The sequence below is a fragment of the Gigantopelta aegis genome, chromosome 9, assembly GCF_016097555.1.
Source record: "Gigantopelta aegis isolate Gae_Host chromosome 9, Gae_host_genome, whole genome shotgun sequence".
NCBI lineage: Eukaryota > Metazoa > Mollusca > Gastropoda > Neomphalida > Peltospiridae > Gigantopelta > Gigantopelta aegis.
Window position 1 is genome coordinate 6,597,568 of NC_054707.1, and position 22,187 is coordinate 6,619,754.

A 22,187-nucleotide genomic window follows, 5' to 3' on the forward strand; every position below is an offset into this window, starting at 1 on the left:
AGAGAAGATGGTGTAGTGGTTTTACACCTACCCAGTGAGTAGAACTCACTCTCGGTGGCAGCCGGTACCGGGTTGTGAACCCAGTACCTACCAGCCTTATATCCGATGGGTTAACTACAACACCACTGAGAGCTTTGAAATTATACCCATAACTCCTTGTGGACACAGAAAAACAATGTAAATCATTTGAAAAATTCCACAAATGATAATATGGATAAATGGAAGAAAAAACCCCCAAAAACCAAGCATTCTGAGAGTACTTGCTAAAGCAATATATGTCCCCTACCAGGCCCAAAAACGTTTTGTATCTCCTAAATTCAAAGGCCATAATTCAGAGAAAAATGGGTAAAATTCCACGTGAGATCAAACTTAATCCGTAACAGAACATGTTAAAGCTACATGCAAAATTTCATCTCAATATCTCAAGGCATTGTGAAAAAACATCCGGAAAAATATATGTGGGACGGATGGACGGATGGACGGACAGATAGATGGACAGACAGACAGGAGTACGGAGATGAAACCCATAGTCCCCTCTGGTTGGACCGACAGGTGACTAATAATAATGAGGAAAACTTTAACCCATCTTTTCATTTCATTAATACATACTTAAATATAACATTTGGATATTTGGACCAGTCGACTGAAAAAAAAGGGAGGATGGTGGATGAATCAATTAATGAGAGGTGAGGTTACAATATCATTATTTTTTTAAGTTTAGTAAAAAGATATCAAACTTACGAAGCAAAATATGGTATAAGCTTTAAAAAGAAGTCATCTGGATTCATATACTCTGCAAAAGAAACAGAAAAGCAAAAAATTAAATATTGTAATCATCTACAACAGCATAAATTATGCTAATGTGCTTCACACAGAATGTTTTTAGTTGAGCTGTAGTGTGTACTCGCATAGTCCACAGTTAAAATTGAAATTCAGTTACCAACATAAATACACTAATAACAACATAAATACACTAATAACAACTAAATACACTAATAACAACTACAGTTGAATCCCATTAGCTCGAACCCCGTCGGTGCTCGAGAAAGTATTCGACCAATCGGGTAGTTTGATGTAACTATTCGGTCAACAATGTATAAGTGTAACTTGGGACTTCGGTTTTGGTTCGAGCGTTGTGGTGTGTTCGACCCTTCCGAGTTCGAGCCAACAAGATTCTACTGTACATGTAAATTATGTTTGTTAAACAACACATAGGCATTGAACGTTGGGCAGGGGGCGGGAGGGAACTGTCCCCCCCACCTCCCAATTATGAACATTATACTCAGAGCTACATCCTTCACCCAAACGCAATGGAGATGACCCGTCCCGACAGACCCACAGAGGACTCAGTTTGTTTCATATACACACTGTGGTAATCTTTTTGTTGTGCGATGAATCCGTCCAACGCCGCAGTCAATTCCTCGAGGTGTGTTGTGATCCCAACCTCATCGGCCTCGTCGAAACACCGGGAGGGAACTGTCCCCCCCACCTCCCAATTATGAACATTATACTCAGAGCTACATCCTTCACCCAAACGCAATGGAGATGACCCGTCCCGACAGACCCACAGAGGACTCAGTTTGTTTCATATACACACTGTGGTAATCTTTTTGTTGTGCGATGAATCCGTCCAACGCCGCGGTCAATTCCTCGAGGTGTGTTGTGATCCCAACCTCATCGGCCTCGTCGAAACACCGGGAGGGAACTGTCCCCCCCACCTCCCAATTATGAACATTATACTCAGAGCTACATCCTTCACCCAAACGCAATGGAGATGACCCGTCCCGACAGACCCACAGAGGACTCAGTTTGTTTCATATACACACTGTGGTAATCTTTTTGTTGTGCGATGAATCCGTCCAACGCCGCGGTCAATTCCTCGAGGTGTGTTGTGATCCCAACCTCATCGGCCTCGTCGAAACACCGGGAGGGAACTGTCCCCCCCACCTCCCAATTATGAACATTATACTCAGAGCTACATCCTTCACCCAAACGCAATGGAGATGACCCGTCCCGACAGACCCACAGAGGACTCAGTTTGTTTCATATACACACTGTGGTAATCTTTTTGTTGTGCGATGAATCCGTCCAACGCCGCGGTCAATTCCTCGAGGTGTGTTGTGATCCCAACCTCATCGGCCTCGTCGAAACACCGGAGAACATTCTCAAGAGGCTGCAAACACAAAATATACAGTGTGAAAACACAAAACAGTGTGAAAACACCAAACTTACGGTGTGAAAACACAAAACATAGTGTGAAAACACAAAAAATACAGTGTGGAAACACAAAACAGTGTGAAAACACAAAACATACTGTGTGAAAACACAAAAGACAGTGTGAAAACACAAAACATACAGTGTGAAAACACGAAACACAGTGTGAAAACACAAAACAGTGTGAAAACACCAAACTTACGGTGTGAAAACACAAAACATAGTGTGAAAACACAAAAAATACAGTGTGGAAACACAAAACAGTGTGAAAACACAAAACATACTGTGTGAAAACACAAAAGACAGTGTGAAAACACAAAACATACAGTGTGAAAACACGAAACACAGTGTGAAAACACGAAACATACAGTATGAAAGCATAAAACATACAGTGTGAAAACACAAAACACAGTGTGAAAACAAAACACATAGTGTAAAAACAAAAAACACACAGTTTGAAAACATAAAACATAAAGTATACAGTGTGAAAACACAAAACACACAGTGCGAAAACACTTTATTGCTTAAGTCTCATTATCATCTAGTGTAAGTGTCGGGTACTCGGGTTTGACTCTTGAGTACTCGAGTCCAATATTGTGGACTCATAGAGGCCCTAGTGTACACCAAACTGCATTTCTATGATGCCGCCTACCTCAACTGCCTTAGCGAAGGCAAACTCTACCAGAATGTTACACTTGATAAACGATGACCAGGTTTCTCCTCCAGGGAAGCGCTGAATATCCTCTATATTTCTGAAATAACAGTTAAATTTAACACACAGGTACATGGTTAACCTTTTCATGTATAGTCAAACACGCTAGAGAGATCACATGTCCTTTTTCAATATAGCTTTTTCTTTTAAGCAAGATAATGTTTTATTTAACGACACACTCAACACATTTTATTTACGGTTATATGGCGTCAGACATATGGTTAAGAACCACACAGATATTGAGGGAAGAAACCCACTGTCACCACTTCAAGGGTTACTCTTTTCAATTAACAGCAAGGGATCTTTTATATGTACCATCCCACAGGCAGGATAGTACATACCACAGCCACAGTATTTCTCTACTAAACGTACTTTCTTGCATGAAATGGTAATTAGTTCAGATCTAATGATGCAAATCTTACAAGTAGAAACTTGAAACCGATTTCTAGAAATGTTTCTCTATTTTAGTATTTGCTCATAACTTAAATTAGAGCTGGGCGATATTGAAATTTCAGGTTTGGTATCGTTATTGGTATTTTTGGGGTGATTTACCCAGGCATCCAAATAAGTATTGTGTCTCGTACCACAAAATATAGCCTGGTAACCTATAGGTTACCACAATTATATGAAAGTTAGAATTGAATTCCTGTTGCTACTACTTTTAACGTGGACATTCTGAAATTGTATTGGTGCACCCGAACATCTGTACAAGAAACGAAATCCGGAAGTAAATTTATCTAGTGGTCACTGCTTAATGGTATATACGGTATACCGCCCAGATCTACTTAAAAGTTGAGAAACAAAGATTGCTTCACATTTCACTCTCCACAAAATGAATTTCAAGTCTTGAGTAGATATTCTAAGCAACAAACTGTGTGTTTCAACCAGAAGTTCCATTAATTGTTTTAGAGAACAAGATACCTTTAAAAACAATTAATTTATAGTGGAGCAGCAGAGAGTGAAAAAGTCTTCTAGTTTTCGGATAGTCCAACCTGGAGTTCAACATAGGTTGAGAAATATCATCTTGGGGTCGGTATTCAGGAAGCCAATGTTGGCAAATTAATGCAGGCTGAAATTTTTGGGGTCGCTGCTGCTTCACATACAATAATTGTCAAAGAATGTCATTCCATTCCATTCCAATATTTATTTACATGCTTATATACCACTAGGGTTTCAAGCATGTCTATCCCAGGCCCGGTCTCTGGATAGCCAGTGATCTGGTCCAGGATAGAAATATATGGGACAATTTTGAATTTTAAGGCCAAAATAATAATGGGCTATTAAAAATTTGTGCGCAGTCCTAAAACTATAAATTATATCTACTTCATTCTACTTATAATTTAGGCGCATTTTAGAACGGGCAGTCTAAATTTAAACAAAGAATGTCATGTCAGTCCTACTTACCCCATTGATGGAGGCCTGTAAAATAAAAAATAAAAACAATTGTTAAACTAACAATTAGTGATTGTAATAAATGTATTTACAGAAGAAAGCAATTCTAAAAACCATCACAGCCTAAAGATCAATTTTATGTTATGATTTGTCCAGTCTGAATCTTTATCAAGAAGTATTTGTGTGATGCATCACATTCGTTTAGTTTTATTACTTTACCCATACATTTGTGTTTATTAAAGTAATTACAGATTAAAGAGTAATTTAAACAAGCATTCTGAGAATACTGCTAAAACAATACCGTGCCTCACACATTTTTATATCTCTTAAGTTCAAGGGCCGTAACTCTCTCAAAAATGGGGAAAACTCAATACAACTCAAAACTTGATCTGTTACCGTACATGATGATGCTATACACAACAAACTTCAGCTCAGTATCTTGAGGCATTGCAAAACCAAAAAAAACGTCTGGAAAACTACATGTGGGACAGACATATGAACAAACAGGAAGGAAAGAAATGTTTTAGTTAACAACACACTCAAAACTTTTTATTTATGGTTATGAACAGACAGAGATAAAACCTATAATCCCCTCCAGTTGGACTAATAAGGGACTAAAGAAATCACACTCCTATTAAACCTGGCTCACACTCTCGTTTTTCTCATCTGTCACCCTGTCTATCATTCTGATTATCTCAAACTACTATCTCACGCACCAGACTCAACTTGCTACACTGCCATGGAACACTATCCACAGTTGGCACACTAAGTCCAAAACTAAAGCTGATTGGACATGACGTGTGTGTGGCATGGATAGCCACAAGAGACAAGCATCATTGTGGTTGGCGAGACAAGGACTGGGATGTGAAGGTGGACAGCAAAAGAAGTTGAAATATAGGAGGAGCTACCAGATAAAAGAGGAAATGAGATGAAAATCAAAGGAAAGAAAGTAATGGGAGAAGTCAAATAATAAAAACCTCCTCAATCCACCCACCCAAAAATAATCTCTTACTTGTCTGTGTCTAGGAGTCTCCAGTTGGCGAGTGTGAGGTCGACGTACGAGAGACCGGCTCGCGTTCCGAGTCTCTTGGACACTTCCGTCCACGGCACGGCGATCTGCCTGGGAATACACTGTAATGGAGATAAAGTTGGTGTTAGAAATGACACTTCCGTCCACGACACAGCGATCTGCCTGGGAATACACTGTAATAGAGATAAAGTTGGTTTTAGAAATGACACTTCAGTCCACGGCACGGCGGTCTGCCTGGGAATACACTGTAATAGAGATAAAGTTGGTGTTAGAAATGACACTTCCATCCACGGCACGGCGGTCTGCCTGGGAATACACTGTAATAGAGATAAAGTTGGTTTTAGAAATGACACTTCCATCCACGACATGGTGATCTGCCTGGGAATACACTGTAATAGAGATAAAGTTGGTGTTAGAAATGACACTTCCGTCCATGACACGGCGGTCTGCCTGGGAATACACTGTAATAGAGATAAAGTTGGTGTTAGAAATGACACTTCCGTCCACAACACGGCGATCTGCCTGGGAATACACTGTAATAGAGATAAAGTTGGTGTTAGAAATGACACTTCCGTCCACGACACGGCGATCTGCCTGGGAATACACTGTAATAGAGATAAAGTTGGTGTTAGAAATGACACTTCCGTCCACGACACGGCGATCTGCCTGGGAATACACTGTAATAGAGATAAAGTTGGTGTTAGAAATGACACTTCCGTCCACGACACGGCGAACTGCCTGGGAATACACTGTAATAGAGATAAAGTTGGTGTTAGAAATGACACTTCCGTCCACGACACGGCGAACTGCCTGGGAATACACTGTAATAGAGATAAAGTTGGTGTTAGAAATGACACTTCCGTCCACGACACGGCGAACTGCCTGGGAATACACTGTAATAGAGATAAAGTTGGTGTTAGAAATGACACTTCCGTCCACGACACGGCGAACTGCCTGGGAATACACTGTAATAGAGATAAAGTTGGTGTTAGAAATGACACTTCCGTCCACGACACGGCGATCTGCCTGGGAATACACTGTAATAGAGATAAAGTTGGTGTTAGAAATGACACTTCCGTCCACGACACGGCGATCTGCCTGGGAATACACTGTAATAGAGATAAAGTTGGTGTTAGAAATGACACTTCCGTCCACGACACGGCGAACTGCCTGGGAATACACTGTAATAGAGATAAAGTTGGTGTTAGAAATGACACTTCCGTCCACGACACGGCGAACTGCCTGGGAATACACTGTAATAGAGATAAAGTTGGTGTTAGAAATGACACTTCCGTCCACGACACGGCGAACTGCCTGGGAATACACTGTAATAGAGATAAAGTTGGTGTTAGAAATGACACTTCCGTCCACGACACGGCGAACTGCCTGGGAATACACTGTAATAGAGATAAAGTTGGTGTTAGAAATGACACTTCCGTCCACGACACGGCGAACTGCCTGGGAATACACTGTAATAGAGATAAAGTTGGTGTTAGAAATGACACTTCCGTCCACGACACGGCGAACTGCCTGGGAATACACTGTAATAGAGATAAAGTTGGTGTTAGAAATGACACTTCCGTCCACGACACGGCGAACTGCCTGGGAATACACTGTAATAGAGATAAAGTTGGTGTTAGAAATGACACTTCCGTCCACGACACGGCGAACTGCCTGGGAATACACTGTAATAGAGATAAAGTTGGTGTTAGAAATGACACTTCCGTCCACGACACGGCGATCTGCCTGGGAATACACTGTAATAGAGATAAAGTTGGTGTTAGAAATGACACTTCCGTCCACGACACGGCGATCTGCCTGGGAATACACTGTAATAGAGATAAAGTTGGTGTTAGAAATGACACTTCCGTCCACGACACGGCGATCTGCCTGGGAATACACTGTAATAGAGATAAAGTTGGTGTTAGAAATGACACTTCCGTCCACGACACGGCGAACTGCCTGGGAATACACTGTAATAGAGATAAAGTTGGTGTTAGAAATGACACTTCCGTCCACGACACGGCGAACTGCCTGGGAATACACTGTAATAGAGATAAAGTTGGTGTTAGAAATGACACTTCCGTCCACGACACGGCGAACTGCCTGGGAATACACTGTAATAGAGATAAAGTTGGTGTTAGAAATGACACTTCCGTCCACGACACGGCGAACTGCCTGGGAATACACTGTAATAGAGATAAAGTTGGTGTTAGAAATGACACTTCCGTCCACGACACGGCGAACTGCCTGGGAATACACTGTAATAGAGATAAAGTTGGTGTTAGAAATGACACTTCCGTCCACGACACGGCGAACTGCCTGGGAATACACTGTAATAGAGATAAAGTTGGTGTTAGAAATGACACTTCCGTCCACGACACGGCGAACTGCCTGGGAATACACTGTAATAGAGATAAAGTTGGTGTTAGAAATGACACTTCCGTCCACGACACGGCGAACTGCCTGGGAATACACTGTAATAGAGATAAAGTTGGTGTTAGAAATGACACTTCCGTCCACGACACGGCGATCTGCCTGGGAATACACTGTAATAGAGATAAAGTTGGTGTTAGAAATGACACTTCCGTCCACGACACGGCGAACTGCCTGGGAATACACTGTAATAGAGATAAAGTTGGTGTTAGAAATGACACTTCCGTCCACGACACGGCGAACTGCCTGGGAATACACTGTAATAGAGATAAAGTTGGTGTTAGAAATGACACTTCCGTCCACGACACGGCGAACTGCCTGGGAATACACTGTAATAGAGATAAAGTTGGTGTTAGAAATGACACTTCCGTCCACGACACGGCGAACTGCCTGGGAATACACTGTAATAGAGATAAAGTTGGTGTTAGAAATGACACTTCCGTCCACGACACGGCGATCTGCCTGGGAATACACTGTAATAGAGATAAAGTTGGTGTTAGAAATGACACTTCCGTCCACGACACGGCGATCTGCCTGGGAATACACTGTAATAGAGATAAAGTTGGTGTTAGAAATGACACTTCCGTCCACGACACGGCGATCTGCCTGGGAATACACTGTAATAGAGATAAAGTTGGTGTTAGAAATGACACTTCCGTCCACGACACGGCGAACTGCCTGGGAATACACTGTAATAGAGATAAAGTTGGTGTTAGAAATGACACTTCCGTCCACGACACGGCGAACTGCCTGGGAATACACTGTAATAGAGATAAAGTTGGTGTTAGAAATGACACTTCCGTCCACGACACGGCGAACTGCCTGGGAATACACTGTAATAGAGATAAAGTTGGTGTTAGAAATGACACTTCCGTCCACGACACGGCGAACTGCCTGGGAATACACTGTAATAGAGATAAAGTTGGTGTTAGAAATGACACTTCCGTCCACGACACGGCGAACTGCCTGGGAATACACTGTAATAGAGATAAAGTTGGTGTTAGAAATGACACTTCCGTCCACGACACGGCGATCTGCCTGGGAATACACTGTAATAGAGATAAAGTTGGTGTTAGAAATGACACTTCCGTCCACGACACGGCGAACTGCCTGGGAATACACTGTAATAGAGATAAAGTTGGTGTTAGAAATGACACTTCCGTCCACGACACGGCGATCTGCCTGGGAATACACTGTAATAGAGATAAAGTTGGTGTTAGAAATGACACTTCCGTCCACGACACGGCGAACTGCCTGGGAATACACTGTAATAGAGATAAAGTTGGTGTTAGAAATGACACTTCCGTCCACGACACGGCGAACTGCCTGGGAATACACTGTAATAGAGATAAAGTTGGTGTTAGAAATGACACTTCCGTCCACGACACGGCGAACTGCCTGGGAATACACTGTAATAGAGATAAAGTTGGTGTTAGAAATGACACTTCCGTCCACGACACGGCGAACTGCCTGGGAATACACTGTAATAGGAAGGAAGGAAATGGTTTATTTAATGACACACTCAACACATTTTATTTACGGTTATTTGGCATTGGACATATGGTTAAGGACCACACAGATATTGAGAGAGGAAACCCGCTGTTGCCACTTCATGGACTACTCTTTTCGATTAGCAGCAAGGGATCTTTTATATGCACCATCCCATAGACAGGATAGTACATACCATGGCCTTTGATGTACCAGTCGTGGTGAATTAGCTGGAGTGAAAAATAGCCCAAATGGGCCCACTGACGAGGATCGATCCCAAACCGAGCGCTTTAGCACTGGGCTACGTCTCACCCCCACACTGTAATAGAAATAAAGTTGGTTTTAGAAATCTACCATAGCGGGACGTAGCCCAGTGCTAAAGTGTTCACTTGTTGCACAGTCCATTTGTGATCGATCCCTGTTGGTGGGCCCATTGGGCTATTTCTCGTTTCAGCAGTGCACCACGACTGGTATATCAAAGGCCGTGGTATGTGCTATCCTGTTTTGGGGATAAAAGATCTCTTGCTACTAATGAAAAAATATAGCAGTTTTCCTTTCTTAGTCTATATGTCAAAATTAACAAAAGTTTGACATCCAATGTTTGATTAATAAATCAATGTGTTCTAATGGTGTTGTTAGAACAAACTAACTTTAACTTTAGAACTCTACCATGTTTATAGTCACTATGGTTCACAATGGAGAGAGCTGGGCCCCATTCCATGAAACGATCGTAGTGCTAAGATCACCGTAAGCGCATATAGTAGTTATGCCCTTAAGGTGATCATAGTGCTAAGATCGCTTTGTGGAATGGGGCCCTGGATTACAGAATGTTCATAGTCAGTATGGTTCATAATGGAACTTGCCTGGGATATCATACTAAACTGAGTCACCTGGACTACAGAATGTTCATAGTCAGTATGGTTCATAATGGAACTTGCCAGGGATATCATACTAAACTGAGTCACCTGGGAGGGGGTGTCTGTTATACTGAACTGAGTCACCTGGGAGGGGGTGTCTGTTACACTAAACTGAGTCACCTGGGAGGGGGTGTCTGTTATACTGAACTGAGTCACCTGGGAGGGGGTGTCTGTTATACTAAACTGAGTCACCTGGGAGGGGGTGTCTGTTATACTAAACTGAGTCACCTGGGAGAGGGTGTCTGTTACACTAAACTGAGTCACCTGGGAGAGGGTGTCTGTTACACTAAACTGAGTCACCTGGGAGAGGGTGTCTGTTATACTAAACTGAGTCACCTGGGAGGGGGTGTCTGTTATACTAAACTGAGTCACCTGGGAGAGGGTGTCTGTTATACTAAACTGAGTCACCTGGGAGGGGGTGTCTGTTATACTAAACTGAGTCACCTGGGAGGGGGTGTCTGTTATACTAAACTGAGTCACCTGGGAGGGGGTGTCTGTTATACTGAACTGAGTCACCTGGGAGGGGGTGTCTGTTATACTAAGCCATGAGTCAAATGGAGGGTGTCTGTTACACTAAACAATGAGTCAAATGGAGGGTGTCTGTTATACTAAATTGAGTCACCAGGCGGTGTCTGCTATACTAAACAATGAGTCAAATGGAGGGTGTCTGTTACACTAAACAATGAGTCAAATGGAGGGTATCTGTTATACTAAACAATGAGTCACCTGGGAGGGGGGTGTCTGTTATACTAAATAATGAGTCAAATGGAGGGTGTCTGTTATACTTAACAATGAGTCCCTGGGGGTTTCTGTTGTAATAAACAATGAGTCACCTGTGGGGGGGGGGGGGGGTCTGTTATACTAAACAATGAGTCACCTGGGGGAGGGTGTCTGTTATACTAAACAATGAGTCACCTGGAGGGTGTCTATTCTACTAAACAATGAATCACCTGAGGGGGGAGGGGTGTCTGTTATACTAAACAATGAGTCACCTGGGGGTATCTGTTCTACTAAACAATGAGTCACCTGGGGGGTGTCTATTCTACTAAACAATGAGTCACCTTGGGTACGTCTCTAGGTCCATTCTGCCACAGGTATCCAGATGTTAGGGCAGCCATGATTTGGTGAGCTCTCCAAAGCTGACCATCACTACTGAGTTTAGAGTGATCTAACACAGGCATCTGTAATGATACAGCGTTATTACATCTTTAAGAACAAGATTAATATATCATATACATCTGTGATGATACAGAGTTATTACATCTTTAAGAACAAGATTAATATATCATATACATCTGTGATGATACAATGTTATTACATCTTTAAGAACAAGATTAATATATCATATACATCTGTGATATACAATGTTATTACATCTTTATGAACAAGATTAATATAGTATATACATCTGTGATGATACAGTGTTATTACATCTTCAAGAACAATATTAATGTATCATACACATCTGTGATGATAGAGTGTTATTACATCTTCAAGAACAATATTAATGTATCATATACATCTGTAATGATACAGAGTTATTACATCTTCAAGAACAAGATCAATATATCATATACATCTGTGATGATAGAGTGTTATTACATCTTCAAGAATAAGATTAATGTATCATATACATCTGTGATGATAGAGTATTATTACATCTTTAAGAACAATATTAATATATCATATATATCTGTAATGATACAGTGTTATTACATCTTCAAGAATAAGATTAATATATCATATACATCTGTAATGATGCAGTGTTATTACATCTTCAAGAACAAGATTAATGTATCATATACATCTGTGATGATACAGTGTTATTACATCTTTAAGAACAAGATTAATATATCATATACATCTGTGATGATAGAGCGTTATTTCATCTTTAAGAACAAGATTAATATATCATATACATCTGTGATGATACAATGTTATTACATCTTTATGAACAAGATTAATATAGGATATAGGATATACATCTGTAATGATACAGTGTTATTACATCTTTAAGAACAAGATTAATGTATGATACACATCTGTGATGATGCAGTGTTATTACATCTTTAAGAACAAGATTAATGTATCATACACATCTGTGATGATGCAGTGTTATTACATCTTTAAGAACAAGATTAATGTATGATATACATCTGTGATGATGCAGTGTTATTACATCTTTAAGAACAAGATTAATGTATCATACACATCTGTGATGATGCAGTGTTATTACATCTTTAAGAACAAGATTAATGTATCATATACATCTGTAATTATGCAGTGTTATTACATCTTTAAGAACAAGATTAATGTATGATATACATCTGTGATGATGCAGTGTTATTACATCTTTAAGAACAAGATTAATGTATCATATACATCTGTAATGATAGAGCGTTATTACATCTTTAAGAACAAGATTAATATATCATATACATCTGTAATGATGCAGTGTTATTACATCTTTAAGAACAAGATTAATGTATCATATACATCTGTAATTATGCAGTGTTATTACATCTTTAAGAACAAGATTAATGTATCATATACATCTGTAATGATAGAGCGTTATTACATCTTTAAGAACAAGATTAATGTATCATATACATCTGTAATGATAGAGCGTTATTACATCTTTAAGAACAAGATTAATGTATCATATACATCTGTAATGATAGAGCGTTATTACATCTTTAAGAACAAGATTAATGTATCATACACATCTGTAATGATGCAGTGTTATTACATCTTTAAGAACAAGATTAATGTATGATATACATCTGTAATGATAGAGCGTTATTACATCTTTAAGAACAAGATTAATGTATGATATACATCTGTAATTATGCAGTGTTATTACATCTTTAAGAACAAGATTAATGTATCATATACATCTGTAATGATAGAGCGTTATTACATCTTTAAGAACAAGATTAATGTATGATATACATCTGTGATGATGCAGTGTTATTACATCTTTAAGAACAAGATTAATGTATCATATACATCTGTAATGATGCAGTGTTATTACATCTTTAAGAACAAGATTAATGTATCATATACATCTGTAATGATGCAGTGTTATTACATCTTTAAGAAGAAGATTAATGTATGATACACATCTGTAATGATGCAGTGTTATTACATCTTTAAGAACAAGATTAATGTATTACATATATTTAAGGATTGTCTGTTATTTCTTTTACGTTCATCGGGGCATGAACAAAAAAAACATCATTTGCAAACTGGGAATCGGCGAAGCCGTTCTCACATAAGTTTGCAGATGACTTTTTTTATTCATACCCGGATGAATGTAAAAGAAATAACAGACGCTACTTATAATTAAATTTGAAACATACTTACTAATAACAACCTTCAAAGTGCATATTTTATTTTGATTTATTTTTTGGGTTAAAACAATAATGCTCAGTAAGACAAATTACCAATATAAAATGACGTCATCAGGTATGATGTTCCCTGACGACGTAATTTTTACATTCATCGATAAATGAACAAACTCCATTTGCTATGTCTAGACCAATGGGATGATGTTATATTTGTAATGCAAATTTAATTATTACATGTTTAAGAACAAGATTAATGTATTATATACATCTGTAATATTACAATGTTATTATATGTTTAAGAACACAATATTTATTTGTGTTGTTATTATAGTGGGGCCATAACAATTTTTTTTGCTGTACTTTTAGTTAAAAGCATCTATCTTTGTCATTTAGACAGGGTTTTATTTCTAAAATTTGACTTGACACCCATGGCTTTGAAATTGGGAATTTTAGTGTCGTTTTACCAAAAATTGGGAATTTTCAGTTTCATTTCAAAAACATCTTATTAAGCTAAGTTAAATTTAAAAAAGAAATGCTATATATATGTATATGCATGTACTTGTGTTTATTCAAATAAATATATCTATGGTGCATTACAAAACATTATTGGGGAGGGAAGGTTTGTCAAGTGAATGAGATTTACATTCAGATTGGGAATTTTTGCTCCAAAACTGGGAAAACCCCCACAACATAGCCTCTGTAGAATGGTGGTGAATGGTGCCCATTATCGGAGTCTAGAAACATAGGTGATAAAACCCTGTTAGAAGTGGCTGTATACTAGAGGTGTTACGATCCACCGAGGCATCGATACATCACGATAGTACTGCAGATGATATGATACACGACACCCTTGCTTGTGTATCGATTCATATTTGCATCATGTATCGATTCCTATATTAATTCTGTATTCATTTACCAATGCCCATAGGTACTGGTATTTCTTTCATCCTCAAGTATATGGAACAGAGCTATCCCATGAAAGAAAGCCATGTACGAAATTTCTATCTTACATGGGATATCACGCGCTTGTGTTTAACATAACGGCGTTGGTAATATATGACGTCATATTAATGTGAGGTGGTGACGTGAGGTCATTAGACACCATTTTAAAATAATATTTTGTTATTAAAACTTTCATTTTAAAAGCTATCTTGTTAATTTGTAGTATTAAATTTTATTTAACACATGCAACAAACACGGCAAATACGATAGTGTAGTTTATTTATGACAAAATGGCCAAAAAAAAGAGTTACTTATTCGGCCATCTTTGTCTGTTCGTGTAAAATAATGGTTTATTTACCGAATGAATGAGAGAAAAAGACTCCATCATACACGGTCATGTGGGATAGAAAATGTACACCCTCGGTGGTGGAAATTTCGACCATGGGACTCGGCAAGCCTCGTCCCAGGTCGAAATTTTCACCACCTCGGGTGTACTTTTTCTATCCCACATGACCGCATATGATGGAGTCTTATAGTATTTATTGACACGTTATTTCCTTCACAAAAAAAAGCGAGAAAAAAAGACAAGGGACCGAGAATATGTGCCTGCTTATGTCAATATATCTGTGATGTGCTATTTCCACATTAAAACATATTTTTAATTAGTGTTTTAAACCAATATCCTGTAAGAAAGAGCTGAACAACAGGGGTTGTCCTTTTCAAGGTATGTTGCCCTCAGACAGGCAAAGGTGCATTAAAAAAAATCCATGGGCCTACTGATATTAATAAAAATGCTGTATCCAGTAACGCCATACAGAAACATATAGCATAAATAACGATTGTTGTCTGTGGCCATATAACCTCGCTTGTTATCTACATGGTGCTTGAAGCACGGGTTATACACTGTATGAAGAGAATATGATCCAGTGTGTGACTTCTTCCATGCTCCTATACCACGAAGGTTTCGAGCATGTCTGTCCCGGGTTCCATATCTGGATAGCCAGAAACCAGATCCAGGATAGATCTGATCCAGTGAACAAAATGCAATCACTTCAGATGGGTGGGGAATGGGGATAGACTTTTTATATTAAAGATAACCAGTTCTGGGTTTCTATGTGCAATACTTTACCTGTGGCCTTCAAAATCGTGCAGTGAAATGGTTAAGCGTGGTTGCAAAAGTCTGAATTGATGTGACCCTATTGTCCATCCCACAGGGAACTCCTTTCTTCATACTTTGGAATTTACTACAAAGGTTGCCAAGCCATGGGGCCATAGAACCGTGTGGTTGTTGGACCGGTACGAATATGGTCGACTAACGATCGTTCTATTTTTGTGGAATGTAGTTGGTCTGATTGGTTGCGTTCTGGCCCAACAATTGCAGGTGATTGGGTGCCACAGGTTCGGGTCTCGGTAACGGCATGAGGAAATTTGTGAAAGCAATAAAGGATTTTAATATCCCCTGTGCCAGTGCGTCATTGAATATATGTATGTTTAAGTCAAAACCTGACATACATACAATAGATATATTCAAAATATAAAAATACATACATACATACATACGTACATTCATACATACATACATACATACGTACATTCATACATACATAGAAAGGATTTAATTATCCACTGGGCCAATGTGTTAATATCTATGTATGTAATAGTCAAATATGACATACATACAATATATAGATATTCATACATCAATACGTACATGGTGTGGGTTGCCTCCACCCCCAACCCCACCTCAATATAAAATCCTGGCAATTCACATCTGAGGCAGTGTGGGATTTTTTTCATGCCAGAACCGGCTTCAGCCCAAAGTGAGTTCACCACTAGACTCAGTGGAGCGGTATGAGACAACATATACCGAGTTTCACCCACTTTGACATTACGGCCGTGTCTCCTGAGTCTATTGCTCAACTCTGCACACACACAACCCCCTAATTTGTCCCTGCATTCATTTTAGCTATTAAAATGACATTAAGAATTAATGCAGCATTAACACTTGGTCAGATCTATGCATTTGAATGCAGATACGTGTAAGTTATTAAAGGGACAGACCCTAGTTTTTAAACACTGAGGTATATTTTTCACTATTAGAGCCGTTTATAATCACTGAAATCAAACATTACTTGTATTGTATTGCTTAGAATAGATTATCCATTTCTGTACAAACGGATCACAAAATGCATTTTTCATATTTTAAAAAATGCATGTGTGTCTGATAAGTAATGGTTATGGAGTCACATTTTAGTCTATTTTTAAGGGTATTTCAACGTCACAGACTCTTGTTTCACTCTGTTGTATCCAAATTTGTTACAGGTTTGTAAATTAATCAAACTTAGTGTCCATTTTTACAGGTTGAAACTAGGGTCTAGGTAGCAAATATGCTTAAAAACTAGGGTCTGTCCCTTTAGGAATTCCCTACATGGAAAGGAGAGGACATTTGTATGTCCTCCCTGGCCACCAGGAGGCGCTACTGACTTGGGTCCATAACTAAAAATCTTCATAATGAGTCAAGGTATCTATCTATGTGCCAAGTGTCATGCTTTTAACGACAAGTGCACACAATTCAGTCAAATGTTGTATGTTAAGCTGCCCCACTATTAGAAGCCATATATAAGGTATAGTTTACATGTAATACATATAATGCAACATTAGTAGAAACAACTACATTACATTACATATACAATGGGCTGCACTGTATTACATTATTATTTATGTAATTAAAGTAGGACATTTGATAATAATACAAAGTTATAAAATATTTAAAATTAAGGTAACCAATCTGTTTTACAGCTGCTCTGATAAATATATCTTACAATGTTTTCAAATATGGATGTCACAAAAGTAATAGAACTAAAACGATTGGCTGAAATGTTAAGATAAATTGACCACTACTGACCTTGAGAATTTCATCCCGCATCTGACCCGCTTCGGTCAGTTTGACCATGTCATGAGACAGTCTGTTCCACGGCTCAAAGTAGTCTGGTAGGTCAGCCTTATATGAGATAACAATAACAATAATAATAACAACAACAACAATACACAATCGAGTCTGAAGCATTATGGCAGGGGAGGGTTTGCGAGTCAAACTCTCTCTGCTCAATGTGAATATTCTTTTTTAAAAACTTATTTTTCCAGAGGATCATGACACCAATAAACATTTTGCTCACCACAGTTTAGACATGCCCCCCCCCCCCCCCCCCCCCCCGACCTGCATAATCTGGTCTAATTAACAGCCACCTGTACAAAATGACCATTACAAAAACCACCCAATGCATTTCTTTATTTGATCTGTATATAATAGCCACATTAATTGGCCTAATTATCAGCCACATGTATATAAGAGCCACCTGTCCAAAATGACCATTACAAAACCTACCCAATACATTTCTTTAAATGACCTGTATGTATATAACAGCCACCTTTTCTGGTCTAATTAATAGCCACCTGTACATAACAGCCGCCTGTCCATACAAAACCTGCCCAATGCATTTCTTTATTTAACATGTACATGTATATAGCTATTCACATTTTCCTCGTGGCCAGTGGCCATTATTTTCGGACCAAAACAAATGGCTGGAACTGGTTAACAGCCACAAGATACATTGATCATAGACTTTTTTGTATGTAGAAAAATTTCTACTCAGAATAAAGGAAAGAAGGAAGGAAATGTTTTATTTAACAACGCACTCAACACATTTTATTTACGGTTATATGGCGTCAGACATATGGTTAAGGACCACACATATATTAAGAGAGGAAACCCGCTGTCGCCACTTCATGAGCTACTCTTTTTCGATTAGCAACAAGGGATCTTTTATATGCACCATCCCATAGACATGATAGCACATTCCATGGCGTTTGATATACCAGTCGTGGTGCACTGGCTGGAATGAGAAATAGCCCAATGTGTCCACTGAACACATTGTATTTACGGTGATATGGCGTCGGACATACATGTGTATGGTTAAGGATCACACAGATATTGAAAGAAGAAATCCGCTGTCGCCATTTCATGGGATACTCTTTTCGATTAGCAGCAAGGGATGTTTTATATGCACCATCCCACAGACAGGATAGCACATACCACAGCCTTTGATATACCAGTCATGGTGCACTGGCTGGAATGAGTAACCACAACATTACCGATACCGGTGTTGATCATTTACAAGATGGTGTTGTTTTCGAAAGGTGTTCGATTACTACTAGATAGACAGACAGGACAGCTATATATACAAGTTGTGTCTGTAGGTTGTGGCAATCTTCTATGACGTATGGTCAACCACAAGATTCAGGGCTTTAGATTATACCAAAGCTGAGGCGATAAAGGATGTGTCCAACATAAGTATGACCAACTTAAGCAAGGCCAACTTAAGAACCATAGCCTTTGTTGAACCAGTTATGGATCACTGGTCGGTGCAAGTGGTTTACACCTACCCATTGAGCCTTGCGGAGCACTCACTCAGTGTTTGGAGTCGGTATCTCGATTAAAAATCCCATGCCTCGACTGGGATCCGAACCCAGTACCTACCAGCCTGTAGACCGATGGCCTGCCACGACGCCACCGAGGCCGGTCAAGCTCTAAAGAAGATCATATTATTTGGGTGACTAACACCATTGTTTTTAAAGATTTAAGTCACCCAAACAAGACATTGGTCACATTTGGCAACCCGACCACAGGCCGTTTCGAGCCCTGCTAAGACTATATGTCAAAATTACCAAATGTTTGACATTTAATAGCCGGTGATTAAAGTGACAGACCCTAGTTTTTAAAAACTACAGCATATTTGTTCACAATTAAATCTGTTTATAATCACCAAAATCAGACATTACATATATTTTATTGTTTAGATTATCCATTTCCCTACATCTGTAGTATGTTTGGCCTGGTGCTTATAACACTTTTAAGAGTCTAGACTTGAGTCTCTAATAGAGTCTGAGGGAGGGACGTAGCCCAGTGGTAAAGCGCTTGCTTGATGTGCAGTCGGTTTAGGATCGATCCCCGTCGGTGGGCCCATTGGGCTATTTCTCATTCCAGCCAGTGCTCCACAACTGGTGTAACAAAGGCCGTCGTATGTAATATCCTGTCTGTGGAATGGTTCATATAAAAGATCCCTTGCTGCTAATCGAAAAGAGTAGCCCATGAAGTGGCAAAAGCGGGTTCCCTTTCAATATCTGTGTGGTCCTTAACCATATGTCCGATGCCATATAACTGAAAATAAAATGTGTTGAGTGTGTCGTTAAATAAATAAAAAATTCTTCTTCTAATAGTCTGAGACAGTAATGTCTGAGACACTATACTGTTACAAAATGTATACGTTTGACATCATTAAAGATTGAGGCTGGACTCGAAAAGTTTTATAAGCATGGGGCCAAGTCATCCTGCTGTTTCTAAAAACACCACAAAATATTAGTTTTTTCCTTTTGTCGTTAAACAAAACAAGCTTTAACTTTTTTTTCAACACATTTTTATAATGTGTCGAACATTTGGTTAAGGACTACACAGATCATAATGGAGACTGCTGCAACTCAATTGACTATTATTTTTGATTAACAGAAAGACGTATTCTATAAGCAGCATCCCACAGACAGGATAGTACATACCGTGGCCTTAATTTGTTTCACCAGATGTGGAGCACTGGTTGGAATAAGACAGGGATCAATCCTAGACCCACTGCGCATCATGCGAGCACTTTACCACTAAGCTAAGTCTCGCTCTCAACGGAGCGGGATGCAACCTCCAAAAATGGAACCACCGTATTCCAAACTACGCTAACATTAATTTAATATAGAGACGATTTCTATAGAACTTTAAAGTACAGGGGAGGTTGGGCGCTCAGCGGTACCCAACCAACTGGATTCGCGACTGTTGTAGCACTGTTATTTACTACTAAATACTAGTGCAGGGCGCACATTATTCAGTGAAAACACCGTTCCGACTATGTTATTTGCGTGTTTTTTGGCTATCATCATACAAAGTCCAACTTTTTATCATAATATGACAATAAACGTATGTACAAGGTGTGCTCTACGCATTCCACCAATTACTAGAAACAAACTGGATTTTTGTCCACTCACGTATAGCATACATGTTTACTGTTACATTCTGTATGTAAAGCCCAGTGAACTTTATATAGAGTGACAGTATTTACAAAACTTGGTCAAACGATCCAATACTAACCACAACGTCGTCCATCAAAAAGCCTGTTGTCGCGTTAACGCCATAGTCTTCCAGTTTGATCTGCTTGTCCATCGTCGTCTGGCAATGTGTAGAATATCTGACAAACTGTGCAACACAAACGCGATGTCTTACAGTCTCACTTATAAATTTCTCTTAGTAAGTTAACTGTATAAATACTTGCTCAACTTCGGCGAACTTCGTTTATTTCCGCTGTATAGGCCTATAGTAATTGCAATATCGCTGTCGCCTTACATCATGTGATTGGACAAAAAAACTGCCCGACGCTGCATTCGGAATATATCGGTCGCTTATAACTCTAAATGTTGCCTTGTACCAAATCGGAGACTTCCGTTGAACATACACGGGGTCATATGTAGTGGAGTGGAGACGGCGGAAAGTGGGGAGGGCATAAAAGTACGAGACAGGAGTGTGTGTGTGTGTGTGTGTGTGTGTGTGTGTGTGTGTGTGTGTGTGTGTGTGTGTGTGGGGGGGGGGGGGGGTTGGCAACTGCCCACCCTAGCACTAATACTCAAATTCAGGCCAAAACGATAGCGATAATCTGAAAGCTGTCCACCCTGTTTTTCCACCATTATACCCACAATTTTAGTCGACAGTTGTAGTTCATGTAAAAATGTGTAGTGATTCGTTGGTATCCCCAAATAACTGTTTGTCACTAATGCTAATGTGAATAAATGTTGTTACGGAAAAAATCAGCCTGCTACCCTACAAAATTGTGAGCTCGTTCGCACATTGGGGAGGGGTACCACTAATACTTATACATATATGTTATTTAGTGTAGATAACGGTATTTATGTAGTATACACCTAGATGAAAATAATTATAGAATACGATTTTTAAAACATGAAACTTGAGTTTTTCTATTTTAGTAAAAATACATATAATAATATTTAAACCTTTTAAATGACACATGCAGATAGAATAAATATAATGTTCAACACTTTCACATGCATACAGCTATGTCGGTTTGGGAAGGTGTGAATACCGCTGTAATGAACAGAATAACTTTGGTGTACGTTCGTAAATGTCGTAGTAACGACGGTCGTTGTAACGAGGTCTGACTGTATATACAATAGAATCTCATTGGCTCGAACGCCCAACGGTCGAACCTACCGGTATTCTCGAACCAAAAACAATGTCCCGATTTTTTTCTCTATTAAACCTGTCACGGGGATTCTGTAATACCCGTAACTGAATAAAACACGATTGTCCAAATATCTCTCCTAACTGTATATCTATTAGATCTCTCTGTAACAGGCGGTTAAACCCTAGTATGGCTCGTCTAGGTATGATCAGAGATACGATCTTATATAAAGTATATATTATTATAGCACGTTTAGTTCACTAGAAACACAACAAAAACACAATACACTTTGGAATCTGTATTAATCTACGCTGACAAATGTACAGCCGTAGTAGTTAATTAATAACAACAATAATAACAACCCAGAACTGATCACTTAATTAGTTAATCTCTAGGTGTCTAGTTACACAATATGCG

At 39.2% G+C, this 22,187-nt stretch overlaps 1 protein-coding gene across 1 annotated transcript in view; it reads right to left on the reverse strand.

The window, feature by feature from the left end:
* Positions 1-20,800, reverse strand: part of LOC121380352 (myoglobin-like) — a 32,139-nt gene extending 11,339 nt beyond the window's left edge. Inside the window, exons 1-8 of the mRNA XM_041509135.1 lie at positions 20,669-20,800; positions 17,387-17,482; positions 11,251-11,370; positions 5,331-5,449; positions 4,331-4,345; positions 2,867-2,966; positions 2,056-2,173; positions 742-793 (exon numbers count right to left, since the gene is read on the reverse strand). Coding sequence (XP_041365069.1) covers positions 742-793; positions 2,056-2,173; positions 2,867-2,966; positions 4,331-4,345; positions 5,331-5,449; positions 11,251-11,370; positions 17,387-17,482; positions 20,669-20,740 — 692 coding nt within the window. The 5' untranslated portion in view covers positions 20,741-20,800. The remainder of the gene's footprint in view (positions 1-741; positions 794-2,055; positions 2,174-2,866; positions 2,967-4,330; positions 4,346-5,330; positions 5,450-11,250; positions 11,371-17,386; positions 17,483-20,668) is intronic.
* Positions 20,801-22,187: the final 1,387 nt, after the last annotated feature.